At 39.7% G+C, this 17,964-nt stretch overlaps 1 protein-coding gene across 1 annotated transcript in view; it reads left to right on the top strand.

Moving 5' to 3' along the window:
- BPIFC (BPI fold containing family C) overlaps window positions 1-17,964 on the top strand; it is a gene marked incomplete at both ends in the record, with an annotated part of 39,732 nt that overhangs the window by 8,715 nt on the left and 13,053 nt on the right. Inside the window, 13 exon segments of the mRNA XM_082751922.1 lie at window positions 297-388; window positions 1,539-1,712; window positions 2,881-2,934; window positions 3,889-4,059; window positions 4,683-4,750; window positions 6,156-6,198; window positions 7,195-7,258; window positions 8,281-8,357; window positions 8,892-8,958; window positions 10,571-10,632; window positions 15,542-15,644; window positions 15,924-16,035; window positions 17,489-17,617. Coding sequence (XP_082608048.1) covers window positions 297-388; window positions 1,539-1,712; window positions 2,881-2,934; window positions 3,889-4,059; window positions 4,683-4,750; window positions 6,156-6,198; window positions 7,195-7,258; window positions 8,281-8,357; window positions 8,892-8,958; window positions 10,571-10,632; window positions 15,542-15,644; window positions 15,924-16,035; window positions 17,489-17,617 — 1,216 coding nt within the window.

Here is a 17,964-nt window from a genome sequence, read left to right as displayed (position 1 = left end):
AAAAAGGGGACCCTGCCTAAGTATTTCTTTTACTGAATGGAAGCAGATTTCTGAGGGGTGTATTCAGTTGTGAAACAAGAGAACCAGGCCTTAAACTGGAGGAATTGGTGACTTTCTCTGAGGGGATACTCTCCCTTTTTAATTTAAAACATTTTTTTAAAATTTTGTTCTTCCTTTTCCCACTGTTCTTCTTCAGATTCATAATTTCTAGAACACCTTTGCCTTTAAGTAAACAAAATATGTTTGTGATATTTTTGTAGTAATGCTTGTTTTGTTTTTGTCCATTATTTTTCTAGTCTTAAGCCAGATAGATGCCTTTGCACAAATAGACTATTCCCTAGTTAGTTCTCCAGCAGTCTTCAAATCACACATTAACTTGGATTTGAAGGTAATTTGCCATTAATATTTCTGTGCTCTCAAAGACTGTTCTGATACTCTTTTGCATTGATTCATTTTCTTTCACTACAGTCTTACTCAGCCTCTCTGCTATTTAATTAGAAAAGCCATAAGACATTGGACGTTTTGGGTAACAGCCATTTTAGAAAACAGATACAATTGTTTATTTAATAAAATAACTGCATTGGTTAATTAACCAAAGTTATCATTTAGAATTAAAATATTCCTTCTTCATTTATTTTTCACCTTCTCTGGCAAGAGATATCACAGCAATACCCAGTTGTTCCAGCAGCTTCAACAATCTTCATAACTTAGAGCATCCCTATTGCTCTCAGAACTGGCTTCACTTTAGATAGATGTGCTAAAGTTACAGTTGAAACTCTCCCTCTGGTTATTCTGTTCAAACAACAGTTACCATATACAAAAATAAATAAATAATAATAATAATAAACCTCTGCAAAGAGAGTATACGCAGCTTAACAGTATTAAGCATTATTCAGCTACTGTAGCTAGCTAGAGCTTACAGGATAAGCTTTTTAAGTTGACACCCATGATGAGATACCAGATGAGTCTTAGTCAGTTATTAATCAGGTAAGAAACTTATTAGCCTTCAGTGTTCCATGGATCAGGCTGATTCTTAATGTTTTTGAGTTGCTATCTCCCAACTCTCAACTCTCGTTTTAGAGTTAGGTGGTATACATGTATAAAGGGTCCTTTGTGTCCCTCTCTTAAACTACTTCCAGTGCTTTTGGGGTGTGGGGAGGGGTTCCTGAAGATTTTCGTTGAATGTCACTCTTAGAATTAATTTAAATATATCTTTGCAACAAGAGAGAGAAAATTCTGTTCAAGAGGATTTTGGTTCTCTCTCATGGTAGCAGTTCAGAATATTCACCTGAATGCTCAAATTAAAATTTAGAAAGGGTAGAAGCCAGGTTTTATCTGTGTTTTTCCAAAAGAACTTTCATTTGCTGATTTTCAGGGCATATAATCAACTCTCTTGCTTGCTTCAGGTTTTCTTTAAAGTCAAGTATTTCTTCAGGTAAGAAGATGGAATAAGAATTCTTTCTGTTAAACCACTGCTAATGCATTCTGACAAATACAAATGTTTACAAGTAGAAATACTTGTTAATAACTCATTGCAGGGCACAGTTTATCCAGTAGGAAATCACACAGACCCTCCCTTTGTGCCAGCTCCATTTGGTCTCTCAAACCATGGTGATTCCATGCTCTATCTGGGAGTCTCCAATTATTTTCTTAAGTCTGCTTCACTGGCTTACTACAGAGCAGGGGCCTTTAACATCACCATTTCCAAACAGGTGAGTATAATTTGCATGTAGTAGAATTATGAATATCAGGAGCATGGATAGTCAGCAAAGGAGATAAATACATTAGGTTTGCAATTTCACACAGATCTGGGTCATGCTTCTACCACTTGTAAGAGTGATCCAGGACATTCATTCTGTATTTCATGATTTTAGACAGTCAAAACCTCCCTCAGACCTGAGTTTGCTGGCAGCTCTAGGCAGGGAGTGACAGATACAAATGTCACAGAGTCAGTGTGCAGGGGATGGCAGAAAGAACCAAAGAAAGCTTTTATCTACATAAGATCCAAATAGGAGAGGAAATCATAAAATAGGAAAAAGTGTACTTAAGCCATGGTCTGCTGCATAGAGGCCCACAACAAATGTGTTGGCTTTGTTGAGAGCCAGAAAAATCAGGAAGAAAGTACAAGAAAACTAAGCTTTCAGTTGTGGGTGAAGAACATATAAGACTTCTCCCAGAAATGCTGTTTCCACAGTGACATTAGTAGACAGGGAATCCATGAACTTTTTCTATTGAAACATTGCTAAGAAAGTCTTTATAAAAAGCGGTGACACAAATAGCACTGACAAACACTGTCATAGTGGTCAGCAGAAAACGAGCAAATGAGATTTTTGAGTCCTGTCTCTGAGAGATTCAGTATATTCCATCCAAGAAAGTCCCAAAGGCAGGACATAAGCAGCATGCCATGTCTCTTCTTTCAAAAAATAATGCCTACACACTATTTGGTCAGTGCCTCTGAGACATAAGAAAGAATTCCATGAGAAAGATGTCTGTCTCTCCTCTGTCCCACAGAACACTGGCTTCCCTAAGAATCATTTTGGGGCAAGGAAATGGTAAATTAAAACATGGATTATTTAAAAACAAAGTAAACAGAGTATGTTTTTTCAAAGAAAACCTCATTTTCAAGCTGATATAACGATCTCAGGTTGGAAATTAAGAGAAATTTATTCTCAGAAGGAGTAGTCAGACATTGGAATGGGTTGCCCAAGGAGGTGTAGAGTCACCATCATTGGGAGTGTTTAAGAAAAGGTTGGACATGGTATTTAGGGACATGGTTTAGTGGGTGATATTGGTGGTAGGGGGACGGTTGGACCAGATGGTCTTGGAGGCCTTATCCAACCTTAATGATTCTCTGATATAATTTATTTAATTTGTTTACAGCTTGCTGCTACATTTAACCTAAATACAGCCATACTTAAAGATTTTATTCCTGAGGTGGGTACTTCTGCTTGTACAGACCTTTTAAGAAAGAATGGTAGCTGATGTGTCCTGTGGATATTGTCTGTGTACTTGCTCATTTGCAAAAGTTTGGAGGAGACAAGGAAACTGAGATGGTTTACAAGTAGTGGAAGATTCAGACATACATGTCTTGCCCCTCATAACTCTACGTTCTTCTTAACTATATCACACTACTCTGAAGTCATTCTCTGCCCCCATAAGTGTCAAATTTGCTCTCAGTCTCTGAAACAGTTTTAAAGAATATGTAGTAGACATCTTCAGGGAAATCAGTCTACTTTTATTCCTGTTTAAAGTAATGGCATCGCTGTTCTTGGCAGCCTGACTTCTCTATGTCAAGATATCTGCTGGCTGCTGGAGATTATACACAATGGGAAGTAATGGTCATGAGGAGCAAAGTTTATAAATGTGATGCAAGTCATTAAGATGCTATGAGATGCTTTAACAATTCCTAAAACGGCAACATTTACTATGAATTTATGAAATCAGTCATCTATGGCACTGTAAACTAAAGTTTTGTCCTCTAGGAGTTTCTCTATTTTTCAGAAAATTGGCTGTTCTGGAAGGCTACCTCTCTTCCAAATTCTTTATATTGGCAGGGTCAATGCTTTTTTATTTACATGAGTCACTCATTTCTTTAACATGTGTTGCCAATCCCCTCCGTCTGAAGTCACTTAAATTATTTCTTCAGATATGTTCAATATTGGTGTGTCTAAAACTTCATCATTTATGATCTCTGAAACTCAGTATATGCCATGCTAATTTAAACATTTAACTTGGTGTAATTGAAATTGAGTATTTTGAATCTAGTTTGATTAACTATATTGTTATATAGCACCTGATTATGCTGTAGCCACAGAAACTGTAGTTTAAGAAAAGCTTAAGGTGCAGGAACTTCACAATCAATCTTTTATTCTCTTTGAAACCCCACAGATTGCTCTGCATTATGTAACAGCATGCCCAGTGCTTCTGAAGCTGATGGCTACATCACCACCCGTGGTCAGTTTGCAGGCAGATAGATGCAGCCTGCAGATCACTGGCTGTGTAGAAGTGTTTGCTGTTCTGCCAAATTCAACTTCCCAGCACATCTTTACAGGGAATCTAGTAAGTAGCATGAACTATAAGATAACATTCAGTGCTGGAGCTGAACAAATCACACAGGAATCTTCCAATTCCTTTGAAAATCAGAGATCAGCATGAAACGCGTTATGCAGTCCTGCCACAAACATGCATACTGTTCTGTTGCATTTTACAGGGACGAAATATGTGCTACACATTGTAGAATTTAATATGCAGGTACAAGAAGCTATTTATTCTTTCCATGTGGGGGGTTGAGTGGTTATTCAAGAATAAATTTTACTATATATAAGCGATTATCTGATTCCCAGTCTTCCTAATTTATTTGTTATAAAACAGTTCAACATATCCCCATGACTCTCTTCATTAGGTTGAAAAATGAACCAAGTATGTCAGCCATGCAGGAATTGAAATGATCCTAATGATAAGGAGGCAATCAGGGCAGTACTATCGCTTCATCCAGACAATCCCTGTTGCTGTCAGAAAGCGGCAAATTCACAAATGATTTCACTATCTATGCATACTGACTAAATAAAATATTTAGACATTGTGTTTTCAGTCACAAGAAGCAATTGCATTAGTGCCTGTATCTAGGACAGTATCTGCCTGTGTATTGAGTCACAAAAGACTGTTTTGTTTTTTCCTTGCAGACAGCAAGTACCGGAGCCGATTTGACAATAACCAAACAGAAGCTGATAATCTCATTACTTCTGAAGAGGTAAATAAGGAAAATTCAGAAAACAGCATTAATGATCCCAACATTAGGACCCACCAGAACTTAATTGTGTTAGTCTGACAGTGTTTGCTTTGCTGTGAGAAAAAAGAACATTAATTACCTTCTTTCTCACAGGGGCTCTCTTTGACTGCTTAATTTATATCATGCAGATGAAGTATAATAATACTGGGGAACAACTGTGTGTCTTGTACAACATAATATTACCCCTTTCTCAAGGTTCAACACCCCTCAAGATGGCAATGTATTAGTTACTTTAAAGGCATCTGTTTAAGTCTGTGCTAATGCTGGAGAACAGAGTTCAGTAGTTTATTCTAAACCCCCTACATGTATTTCCCATGCCATGTCAGCATCATAAAAAGAACTGCCACCATGAAAACACTTTACAAGAGTGCCAGCTTTGTATGCCTTTAGATGAGGGGAAGTGAAAAGTGAGACTACAAAGTAACCACACTTGCTGGTTTTGTGGTTACGGACAGTTATGGGTCTTCTCAGATGGCTTACAGTAAATTTTATTCACACTTCAAACTGGCTATATTTTACAACTCCTTTCTCCCTAAAGACACACTTGTGTAGAAGCACAGACTCTCAAACAAGTAGTCCCTACCTGTGTTTCTTCTTGGCAGTTCTGCCCTCCACATTGGGGTAGAATTCCAGAATATGTGATATTTTTTAGTCTATTACATTTTCATTAAAGAAAAACTTAGGCAGCCTTTTCTTGGTTTTGATCACTGGGCCTTTTTAACAGGAAGAGGAGGCTTGGAGTGATCAGAGCCTGTCATGAGTTCAAGAAATAATGTTGCCACTCAGCCAGGGCTTTTGACATGAGATTGTGCTCTTCAAAATGCTGTGCTTTTTTATGTGTTTGTTTCCCCCAGAATTATGTTTACAACGACCTGAGGTTTATCCAAATCATAACAAACACTTGAGTAATGTGTAGTTCAGCCATTTCAGGAAGTAGTAATTCCAGAGAGATTTTTCTTCCTAAGTATTGTAGTCACAGCCCAAGACTACACATGACTGTAGGAGATTGATATCAGAAAGATCCCAGTAACTCTACAACTGAGTTTTGATTAAAAGCTGTTGGGAAACAAAGAGTCTTTGGCAAAGTAAATTAGCATGAAATCAGTAATTGCACAAATGAGATGTAAAAGGAAATGCAATTCTCACTGCCTACTATACTTTTGCATTTTATTTCTGTACACACATTATGCAGCACTTAAAGACCAAAAAAAATCTTTTTTTTTTAATTTTTTTTTTCTGGACTGCAAAGGTGTGTTTCTTCAAGACTGTTCACTTCAGATGGTCTTTCATCTTCAAGCAGTGGCTGTGCATAATTTGTACCTTCATCCTTTCTCATCAATCCTTTTCTTTTACTTCTTCCCCTTAGGCTTCAGTTCTCCCTGCTGAGCAGTACTGTTGGCTTCTCTGAGGTAAGTTGATGGCTTCAGTGCCTAGGAAAGGTATCTGATCTCTTCAGAGATAAAAGCAATTCAACAAAACTTGTTGCTGGAAAATTCTTGGTCTGAATTGGGGATATCATCTGCTACTGCTCTTTCTGCTTTGAAATAGTATATTCTCTGCTTCTCTTTTTCTTTCCAGTAAGAGGAAATACCTCCTGGAGTGTTTTCTTTCTCATCAGAAGCACCAAATGTTGTTTGTTACCATGTAAAATTAATTGAAACAGAGAGGCCTGGGGCTGCATGACCTAGCAAGCTAGTTGATTTTGCTTCTTTCTGCATCCAGCAACACAGAGGCAGGCATGGGGCTAGAACATCTAGCTGTTTCTGTCAGTCAACCTGAATTTACAGATGGATTAAGTAGGCCTAGCAGTAGGAGTAAGTACAAAGTCAAGCTTAAGCTCAGTTTCAAATATCTTGAATCATTTCAAACAAATAAAAGGGGAGTAAAAAGTAGGGGTTAAAAGAAACAGCAAGCCACTGGTTAGATCTTTCACCATAGACTGAGAAGTGGTCAGGGTGACTCTGCAGCAGCTCAGCCCAACCTATATCTTTAAGTGATGGGAGGAAAATACTAATCACAGTAGCTGAAGACAGAGCACTGAAACAGAGGCAGTTCTTGCCACACAGAACACAATTCAGATCTGAGAACTGAGACTTGGAAGCTGAGATGAGGTTAAACGGATCATATTCTTACAGTTAAGGTTGATCCCAGATACTTTACATACAGAAAAAAAAAATCACTTATATTGCAAGAAATATGAACACCCCACCCCATTGCCTTGTATATTTTGCATTGTCCAGATGCAACTTTAAAAAAATTCTTTTTAACCTGAGATTTTCTTTTCCAATTTCTGTTCTGATGTTCTTGCCTGTTACACCAGTTCTAACCCTTCATCTCCATCCTCAGGTTACAATCCTTTAGGCATCACACAATAATCACCAGATGTGTTTTCCCCCTTACTGCAGGTCTCACTGGTAAAGAATTTTCTGTCTTATGCTTTATGGAATGTAGTGATGCCAGTAATCAATGGTAAGGATCGTGGCCAGTTCCTGAGCACAGTTGGTGGGAAAGCAAGACTGAAACTGCGAAAGGAAATGCCCAGTTTTAAAGAATGTTACAGGAGGTTTTTTGTCAGTTTGGCTAAATCTGGACTGGTCTGCTCTGTGCTGGACCCTCAATCACCTGAATCAGGCAAGGGCTGGAACAGGGTGAGTCTCAGCATCCTTCTGAATGCTGAGCCTGGGTTTCCTTCTCCCTGAATGCAGTGCAGCAGCAGGGATGAGACATGCCTGAGTATCATCCCCACAGAGTCAAGCCATGACCAGAGAAGGGCCCAGACTTGGGAAGCTCAGAATCATATCTGCATCCTGGGGCTACAGGATAGCATCAAGAACATTATCACTTCCCTCTGCCTGTGCACTCCCCTGCTGCTCCAGGCAGGACAAAGTAGAAACTGGGCTCAGTGGGATACAGACAGTGAAGGATGATGAAGAAGGAGGTAAAGGTGGAAAGAAACAGATTGAAGAGTACAGAAGGTGCCCATGGGGTAAACAGAACCAAAGAGACTGCTGAGGAAAGAGGGGAGATATTAATGAGGAGAAAGGAAGAATGGAAAGGAGAGACACAAAAGTCAGATGGCTGGAAAAGCATGTGGCAGTAAAGCTGGGACTTGATCCACGAAAGTAGTGATAAAGGAGAATAAGAGGGATTGACAGGATTAAAGGATCAGGTAGAGAAGAAAATGAAAGGAAGAGAGAATAAGTCAGAATGGGAAACAGCAGAAAACAAATCCCATGGGGCAGTTAATCTGAAAAGGAGTGGAGGCAGTCAGGTCCCATTGTCATACAGCTGAGAGATGTAAGAGTGCTCCCTTTTCACAGGACTTTTTTAATTTTTAGCAAACACAAGTAACAGCTCCCTTGCAGAGGCACAGTGATGACTGATTAAAGGGAAACTGTAAAACTAGTTTAGTTCCTACTGAAAGATGCTTCTGAAGTGTATTTTATTATTACCTAAAGATACATGTATATTTGTATTTGTCCTTTTCTAAGATAAACTAAGAAAAGGATTTCCTATTCCTAACTTCGCCCACACTACCCTGATTGGACCTGTAATAAAAATGAATCAGGTGAGAATCACAATTTCTTGTTCAAGAAAAATGCTTATCTTTCAGACCTGTGAATTTGTGCGTATTGTCATGTTGGGTTTCTAAATGTAGTTAATAGTAAAGCTTTAGTGTAACTATACACTAGATTTAAAATCCAGACTTTGGATGCACCCCACTACCCCACTACCACCACCTTAGGGTGCTTTGGGCAATTGTAGGTTATAAAGAGTTCTCTAGCCTTTTGGGGAATGCCAGCAAAGTGAAAACATCACAGAGATAGCTCTGCTATCCCCAGTAGGAGCTTTGAGTGCGTGAGTTCTCTCTACTCTGCCCTTTCTGTAGTGCAGAAAAGTGAAGAGGCAACCTGGGGTTAGCATTACCCAGCCTTCTGGAGGGTTGTGTTAACTCACATTAGAGCTTATTCATACACTGAGGTCAACTAAATTGCAGGAAGCATAAAGCTACCATTATCACCTGCAGTGCTGAGGGTTTTACTGTGGAATCTACTAACCTTGAATATGTCCATCTGAAATGTATGTGTTCTTCTTTCCTCAGGGTCATCTGTTGATTTTCACTGATGTTCACTACAAACACGAAGGAGGGGAAGATGAGGACCTTCCAAGTCTATCCTAATGTTGACTTTCAAACAACAACAGAGAAAAATGAAGTCTTCCTTCAGTTGGCATGTACAGAGTAGTTGCTACAAGATTAGAAGCATGGCCCTTGGTCACTATTTTTGATGTTTTGTCACTTTTCATGAACTGAATCTGTTGTTTTTAGTATAGCAGGTGTAGCTGACTGTTACTGATATTCTAGAAAACTTGTTGCAGTGTGATGGAAAGGAGTGACTGGTTCTTTTTACTAGTGTTACAAACACCAATGTTTATTAATTTCAGATACCAGTTGTTGCATTGTTCAACTTACCTCCATTAGTGTTAGCAAGACTTTATATAGAGTGAGACCTTATTCTTTGTAATATTTTCACAATGTGTCCCTTTGTAACTGTATTTCACGAGTGGGAACAGGTTATAAAATCCAGTGAATTATCACAGAACGCTACAGAATCATAATTTATGTTGGAAGTAAACTCCAGATCTAGTCCAGAGACCAGCTAAGAACAGGACTTGTTAAATCAAGTTGCTGAGGGCTATTTCCAGGTAAGTCTTGAATACCACAACCTCCCTGGGCAACCTGCTTTGCTACTTAACCCACCTCAGAGTAATTTTTTTCCTGATATCTTATCAGAATTTCCCATGTTTCAGCTTGTGTTACCTTTTGTCCCACCACCATGCACTTTCAAGAAGAGTCTGGCTCCATCTTCTCTGTATCCTCACATCAGGAAGTTATAGACAACAAAAAGGCCTTGCAGGTCTCTCCCCAAGCTGAACAGACTTGATCTGTCAGACTCTCCTAGTAGGTCATGTTCTCCAGCCCCCTAACCATTTTCATGACATCTGCTGGACTTGATCTAGGATGTCAATCTCCTTCTTGTACTGGGGAGCCAAACTGGACACAGTACTTCAAACACAGTCTTGCAAGTGCCAAATAGAGAGTAAGGACCATTTACCTGGACCTGCAGCTTTGTGTTCAACTTGCTGTCCACTAAGACTCCCAGATCCTTTTCTGCAGAGCTGCTTTCTAAACAGCCCCAAGCCTGTACTGATGCAGGGCATTACTCCCTTTACTCCCAGATGCAAGACTTCATGGTTAATCTTGTTGAACTTTATGTGGTTCCTGTCAGCCTACTTCTACAGCTTGTCCAGGTTCCTCTGAATTGCAGCCCTGCTCTCCAGAATACTGTTTGCTCCCCCAGTTTGGTGTTGAGCACAAACTTCCCAAGAGCACAATCTGTCCCCTCATCTGGGTCACCAGCGAAGGCATTGGTCACAGTACTGATTCCCCATGGGACATCCAGTGGTTGCCAGTCAATATTTGGACTTTGCTGATCACAGCTCTTTGATTCTGGCAGTTTTCCACCTACCTTCTCTAGCCAGTATGTCACCAATTTGGTGATGAGACTAATTGATAGTGTTTGAAAGGCTTTAATGAAATCAAGGTAGACAACATCCACTGCCTTCCCCTCATCCACAGAACCACTCAGCTCATCTCAGAAAGTAACGAGGTTGGTTGGACGTGATCAGCCCCCACAGGGAATACCTGTGCGGGCTGTTTCCAGTCACCATCATGTGCTTTAGAAATGGCTTCTAAAATACTTTGCTCCATGTCCTTTTCAGGGACTGCATTGAGACCAACTGTCCTGTATTTCACTGAAACATCCTTCTTGCCCTTCATGAAGGCAAGTGTGATGTCTGCCTTTTTTCAGTCATGAGGAACTTCTTACTGCCATGACTTTTCAAAGGTTATAGAGAGCAGCTTCTTGCTGATATCAGTTGTGCAGCACCTTTGGATGCGTCCTGTCTGGTCCCATGGATTTGTGTACAGGACAACATAAATTCTGTCTTCCTCTACTGCAGATAATACCTCACTCCCACAGACTCTGCAAGAGGCCCAGGGACCTGGGAATCCTCACAGCAGATCTTGCTAATGAAGATGTCTTTCTCTACGTTTCTTGTCACCAGTCACTTGGCCCCCTGAGCAATGGGCCCACACTCATCTTAGCCTTCCTTTTGTTGTTGATGTATTTACAGAAACGTTTCTCATTACCCTGCACCTCCCACACTTGTTTCAGCTCCAAATGAGCTTTGGCTTTCCTGACTTCATTCCTACATGTGCAAGGAATGTCTTTGTGTTCATTCCAAGTAGCTGATCCCAGTTTCCATCTTCTGTATGCTTCCTTTTTGTATTTGAGTTCACTCAAGAGCTCCATGTTCATCCACTCTGGCCTTCTGCCACACTTGCCTAACTGTCTGAACATTGCAGTGGACTGTTCTTGTGCTCTGAGGAGGTTGTCCTTGAAGATTAGCCAGCTCTTCTGGGCCTCTGCTCTCCAGGGCAATTTCCCACAGCTCCTGCCAAGCAGGCTCCTGAAATCTGCACATCTGAAGTCTACAGCTGTAATTCTGTTCTTTGTCTTGCTTACTCCTCTCAGGATCTGAAACTCCAGTCTCATGCTCATTGCAGCCAAGGCTGTCCTTGATCTTAACATCATCCAGCAGCTCTTCCTTGTTTGTGAGTAGCTGCAGCTCTTTAAGGATATCAATCTCCACATAATTCTATAGCTCTCGTCTTTCTAAAATGGAGCTGGAAAGTTTTTTTTGTCCTATGCCAATGTCACCATAGAGACATTGACCTAACCAGGAGATAGTAAAAGTGCATGAAAAGGAAAACTAGTCTACAAATGTCACACTGCAGAAAGTACTGCTCCAACTTGGGACAGAAATGTGGTGTGGGGTTGATTTTTCTCTGTTTATGTAGCTAGCTGGCTACTACAGTTTTTTTACAGGAAAAAAAAAAAAAAAAAAAAAAAAGCATCCTGAAACCAAACAGCAGTAAATCACTGCAGGACTTCCAGTTCATTGTATTCTATGGTAGGAGAAGAGTGACTATAAAATAAATGGAAGAAAAGAACTCAGAAGAAATCAGGGTTTTAAAATAGTTTGGTGTCCCTCATTGCTCCAGGCACTTCTTTCTGCCTGTTTGAGGGAGGATTCATGAGAGAGGAGAAAAAAAGAACTAACGCCCCGGTGCCCATCTCTTCTCTCTTCCAATGGGACATGTTCTCCAGTACAGACTGAGTGCCATGGCTGGATGGGCCTTTCCAAACCAGAGCCATGCCTTAGTGTGATGCTGCCCCTTAAGCCCTAGGCCTGTGGCTGTTGTTCACAAAGTGATAAAGCAGTTCATGCCATATCATCCTGTACTTACCTACTGCTCAGTGCACCATTTTTGATCTGGTCTTATTTTCCAGTTGACAGAGCAAGGGAAAAGATACATGCGCCTCGGTGTGCTGCAGTCTAGAGAGCATAGAGAAAGGGGAGAATTAGGGAGACAGGGAAAGAGGACTGCTGGAGCACCAAGCTAGAGGCAACAACTGGAATCATGCAAAGCCAAAGTGATCTGCAGAGATGCAGCAGCAAGTCTCCATTGATTGCCATGCTGATAAGCTCATTGGGTTTCTTGTATATTGGGTAAAAAGGACTGCAATCCCCATTAACAAATATATGGAAACAAATGCTTGGTGGCTCAATATGGAAAATCAAAATAAAATATTCCTCACAGAGCCTCTTTCTCATGCCTTGAAAGGTGAAAAGTTTGGATTTAGAAACAATTTGCAGCATATCTGAATATGTGATCTGAATATATTTGTGAGCAGATACTTGGCTTTTACTGGTATGTTTGTAGAAAGAAATGACAAAACTGTTCTAGAAGCCTTAGTTTTTCTTTGTTAACTTTTGCTGAAAGTTTTATCTGAACCAGGTGGTACTCCATTAGAAGAACCATAAAATGTTAAAAGGATATGAAGAGGATAAGCTGAGATAGTTTTTAGGCAATACTGTTTTTTGTAAATCTTGGAGATCTAAGCGGATGGAAATTGTGGAGCTTTTTCTTTGCTCTGAAGGAACTGTGAAACTTGTACAAAAAAAGTTAAAGGAGAGGTTTATGTAAACGGTGTTGTGATTTTTATTCATCCTCAGTTGCCAGAGGTATAAATAATGGAATGATTATGCACGTACTGCCTGCAGTGAATGATGGATCTGTGTATAGTATGAGTATTTGTTGACTGACTGACAAATGTCTCTCCCCTTTTCTATTCATGATTGCACAATGAAGTGACTCAGATTGTCCAGCAAAGTGCTCCATGCCTGAGGGAATTAGCTTGGGTTACATTCAAGCTAATTGATTAAATCACCTCTTTCACAAGCCAAGTAGCACTGGTCAGCTGAAGGATAGGCAACCAGAAGAAATAGAAAATGTTGTCTTCAAGGGCTTGACACTGTGTATTTACACTATAGATAAACACTAAATTAAACACACACAAGAGAATAAAAACTATATCATTTATAGTTTTCTGTATCCTGAGCAATTTCAGAACAGGTGGGCCTAGACAGTTGTTTTCCATCTGTTTTTCCTAGCAATAGCACACTTTATTTCATTTCTTGTTATGAGTATTAGTTCTGTGGAACTACTGGAATAGTTTCCACTGGAGTATCCTCTCAGGTCCATCTGAAAAGCCAGCACAGAAAACCACAAGAAAGCAGCACACTACCCTGATCTCAGCATCCTGGCATCTGAGACCCCCACCCTACAGTTTGCACTGTCCTCTGCTTAGTCCCTAAATTAAATTAGAGTGATAGATTTTACCTATGACACCCAAAATAGTTCAGGACATGATTACCCAAGAGACCCCTCCCTGTGTGATACTGCTGAAGATGGCAGCAATTGGTTCTCTTCAGCCTCTCAGCTCTTTCCTTTAAAAGACAGGGTTGGGGCTGCAGAGGGTTTTCCTTGCAGCATCCTCAGCCTTGTGGTACAGCAAAGCTCCTCTTTTCAGCTTTTGGAGGAGAGGTATGGTAACAAATATTTTATAACTGATTGCTCTTTGTTGTGAAGCGCTTTTGTTGGGAAGGGATAGATGTGACTGAATCTGGCAAAATTCTGGAATTTTAAACTATGAGAACTCTGCCTACATAGAAAACACACTTCCTTCCAGCATTTTGTTTCGGTCATACATGTTAAGCATATGTTTCTTTTGCCTCTTGAGTTCTGTCAATTGAAATTGAAAAGAAAATACTAGCCTTAGCAAAAGGCAAGGGTGTTTTGTGGGATTATTTAAGTGTCTATTACAGTAAAGTTAAGCTAATCTTATATTATTATTTTGCAGCTTGCTTAAATTGTGGTCATGACTGAAATTCTTTTAAAGTTTTGAGGTGTATTACTATCTCTAATAGGTAGTTAAAATAGTTAATACAGCAACACCTAAACAATTTTTCAGGTGTTAAGGAAGAGTGATGCTCTCTGCTTATAGAGGGCTGTATCCCTCTACACTATAAAGATGATGGTCCTAGACAAGAGGCCTAACTTTTAAATGGCTCTAATTAAATAAGACCAGTCCCATGCAAGTGTGCTGGGGAAAGACAACCTTCTGTGAATGATTTTTTTTGTCCTGGACAGTAGGTTAAGGTTACTGTCCCCAGCTGTAAGTATCCTCTTAAAATTTTGTGAGAGGAAATGACTAAAGAACAGAGTCTGTTACTGAGAAGCCTGAATAAGTTAATCACCAGCACTAATATGTAAATTATTGTCAAAGGCATTTATTTTGCTGTCATTCATTTGGTTTTATAAGGTACTTTGAACATGGATGTCCTTATTTATGAATGGAAAACAAGGATACAGCAAGATTTAGACAAGAGTCTTGAAATCTCAAGTTTTAAAAAAAGTGGGGAAAAGCATGATAAAGGACACAGACTGCACATTTAAAGAGGTCTAAAACAACCAGTTTGAGAAGCTAGGTCATGATGTTCAATGCTATTAAAAAAATTAATGGTGTCATGACCAAAATAACAGATAAAACTGATGCATTTATTGCATCACTTTCCTAGTTTCCCACAATACATAAAGAAAAATCCCACAGAAGCCTAGGATAAGAAATACAACCCTAACAGAGGCCAGAAGTTATTTAACAGGAAAGAAAAAAGCAAAAATAAACATTCATTTGACCATGAAGTTTGCAAGGAGACTTTTTGGGGTAAAACTCAATGCATTTATTAACATGAAAACACTGCCTGCTGGCACAAATTGTTTTTAGTTGACTGCTAGAGGCGTCCTATAGGGCTTCTCAAAGCTGTGACTAACATCTTCATAAATTGTTCCTGAAGTGGAGGATCTGTGTTTAAAACTAAATAACCTGATAGGTTTTTCCAAAATGTTAAGACCAGTGATACCTGTTGGTTCACCAGCAAGCACTGAGATCTCTGAACTTCTGGGAAAAATAAGGTTCTTATTTCACTAATAGGAGGAAAAAAAATACAGCATAAAAATTCAATGTGACCTCCCTTCCAACGGAGTTTGTCCAGGTGGATGTATCCCTGCTGCAGTGAATAATTTGACATTTCTCCTATGCCCTGAGGAGAATGCTTGCTCTTCTGTGGTTGCTGGATTTTTCACTTTTTTTCCATTCTGGAGGGAAAGCTGGAGTCAGAACTCCCCTCTCTGGGGGGGGAAGAGGGAGTATGGCCACATATAGCATAGCATGAACTTCTACTATCATTATAAATATTTCTTAACAGGTCCTTTGAAAAACAAAGATGAAGGCTTGCTGTTCTCTCCTCCTCCTCAGTTTGGTCTGTGTGCAGCTCAAAGCCAACCCTGGAGTCAAAGTGAGGCTCACCCAGAAGGGCCTGGAGTACGGTATGTGAGCTGTTTTCAGAAGCATGCAGTGATATTGCATTCAATCCCTACATGATGAGCATCTTTAGTAGTAAAGGCAGTGGGAGGAAATGAGCTGGTCACAGGCTGTAAAGAAAAGGAAGTCTAAAGGAAGTCTTAAGAGCACAATAATGCATTCCTGTGTTAAATTCCCATCAAATGGAAGCAAGCATTGTTTTAAAGTCTCCTAAAATGGTATCATATAAATTTAAACTCACTGCCAGTATCGAAGGTAACTGAACTATCACTTTCATCCTGTAGCCAAGGAGGTTGGGCTAGAGATCCTGAAGCAGAACATGGAGAAGGAACGTTTCCCTGATTTGACTGGCTATGAGAAATTTGGGCTTGGTAATGTCAAATACAACATCTCAAGGTAAGTAACAATTCTACAAAAGACGCTTTCTAATATAAAAGTTAGATGTTACTGCTATATTTAGCACTGTACATGCATTATAATGGGAATGTTGATGTGTTTTACGTTAACTATCACTTAAAGGAATACACATGTGGCTTTCATCCAAACCCTGATGAAGTCAAAGCAAAAGTTCTTGATTTATTTATCTTCAGATAAAATTATCTGGTCTATCTTAGTCAGCTAAGCTCTTGCAATGATCAGCAGAGAAAGATTCACATACCCGGAGGGTGGTTACACCTATGCTGTAGACACCTATTTTAGGATGAGATTAAATGTCCTCTTCAGGTGTCAGTGTTTCTACACTGACCACAGAGAAAGTCCAGAGAAACAGCTTACCCCAGACATCCAGCCTCCAGGTGCCTGGAGTGGAGCAGAGTGGAAGCTGGAACAGATCAGCTGCAGATCATGAATACATCTGTGAGAATGGATTTTAAATTGCTACACAACATGACTTAGCTACTGGTCTGGGTAGCTGTCCCCACCAGTTTTGTCACTGGAGTTACAGACTCCCTGGAACAGCTGCTGGAAGAAAGGGCATCAGCACTTTATTGTGCTTGTTGGTGGGCTTGCTGGAACCACCAGGACATCCACCTAAATAAATGATCCCACTCTGTAGTATGATTCTGAACACCTGTACACATACCATGTAGCAGATGCCAAGTCTTTTGAAGGCTGCCAGCCTTAAGATGCACAAAAGATGCAGAAATACTGTATGATTTGAAATAGTAAAATGGGGAAAGTTGCAGAACATTTGGGGTCCTCATGCATAAATACATATGACAGTGTCTAGATATAACACTTTATTGTTTAGTTCAGTGTTACAAAGTTCATTAGGTGCCTTGCTGGTTGTTCAGCACTTAACCAATTTGCCTTAATGACTGATTTGTGCAAAGTGACTGTAAACATAACATTACAACATAAGAATGGAGTGGCAATTACTGTAGCCTGAAAAAGTACAAGGTGGACAGGAATATTTCAAGTGACAGCTGAAATTACATCAATTTAGCAACAACTCTGAGTAAAGACTTCAATTTATGGCTATGCTTATTGTTGAATGAGTATTATGACGATTGCATTTCAATTGTTTTTACTTACCAGTTACAGTACAGTAAACTGTGACTGGATGCTCCAATATCAAGATTTGATATTAATGAAGGAAATAGTCTCACTAGAAAATGAATTCCAGAAGAACATAATTCATGTAAGCAAGAGCTAGAAAAAAAAAAAAAAAAATTAGTTCTGTTCAATACAGATTTGTGATTCCTGAAGAGTCAAAGTTACCCTGACATCCTACCATTTCATTCCTTCTGGGAGCAGTTTGTGTTTGACTTAAATTTGAATCTTGTTTTATGTTCACCCTGACTCTTGAAATATGTATTTTTTTCTCCCCCTTATCTCCCTCATGCTCTAGAATACGAGTTGCTGCTGTTGAATTCCCCAGTGCTTCCATCTCCCTCATACCCAGGACTGGGATAAAACTGGTGATTGGAAATGCTTCTCTGACAGCTGATATGAACTGGAACATAAGGACCTGGATGTTGTATGTACAGCCTCATGTTTCCTTGGATTTTTCTTGATGAAGAATACCAAAAAGCAAAGATTAGTTTGTCTTGTGATCTCCTCATGACAAAGATGCTCTTTAACAGCTGAGAGCAGAAACCCAGTAATGGATAGGTCCTCACCACCAGGGCTGCTGCTGGGAGGCAGCCCCTGCCTATTCATATGCTGAGAAGCACCTCTGCAAATAGTAAAAGATAGAAGTTATAGCTGAATGTCCTGTCTGCCAGCTAATGACACATTTAGAAAAACTGATTGTGGTCCAGTATAATAAAACCTTGCATATTTCGAGTGCAGCTGCACTGTTAGAAATCCTGTGCTATGCCTCCA

The sequence above is a fragment of the Aythya marila genome (genome assembly GCF_965140915.1).
Source record: "Aythya marila genome assembly, chromosome: 1".
Lineage (NCBI taxonomy): Eukaryota > Metazoa > Chordata > Aves > Anseriformes > Anatidae > Aythya > Aythya marila.
The sequence above is the reverse complement of the archived record's forward strand: the minus strand, read 5'-3'. Positions and strand labels throughout refer to the sequence as shown.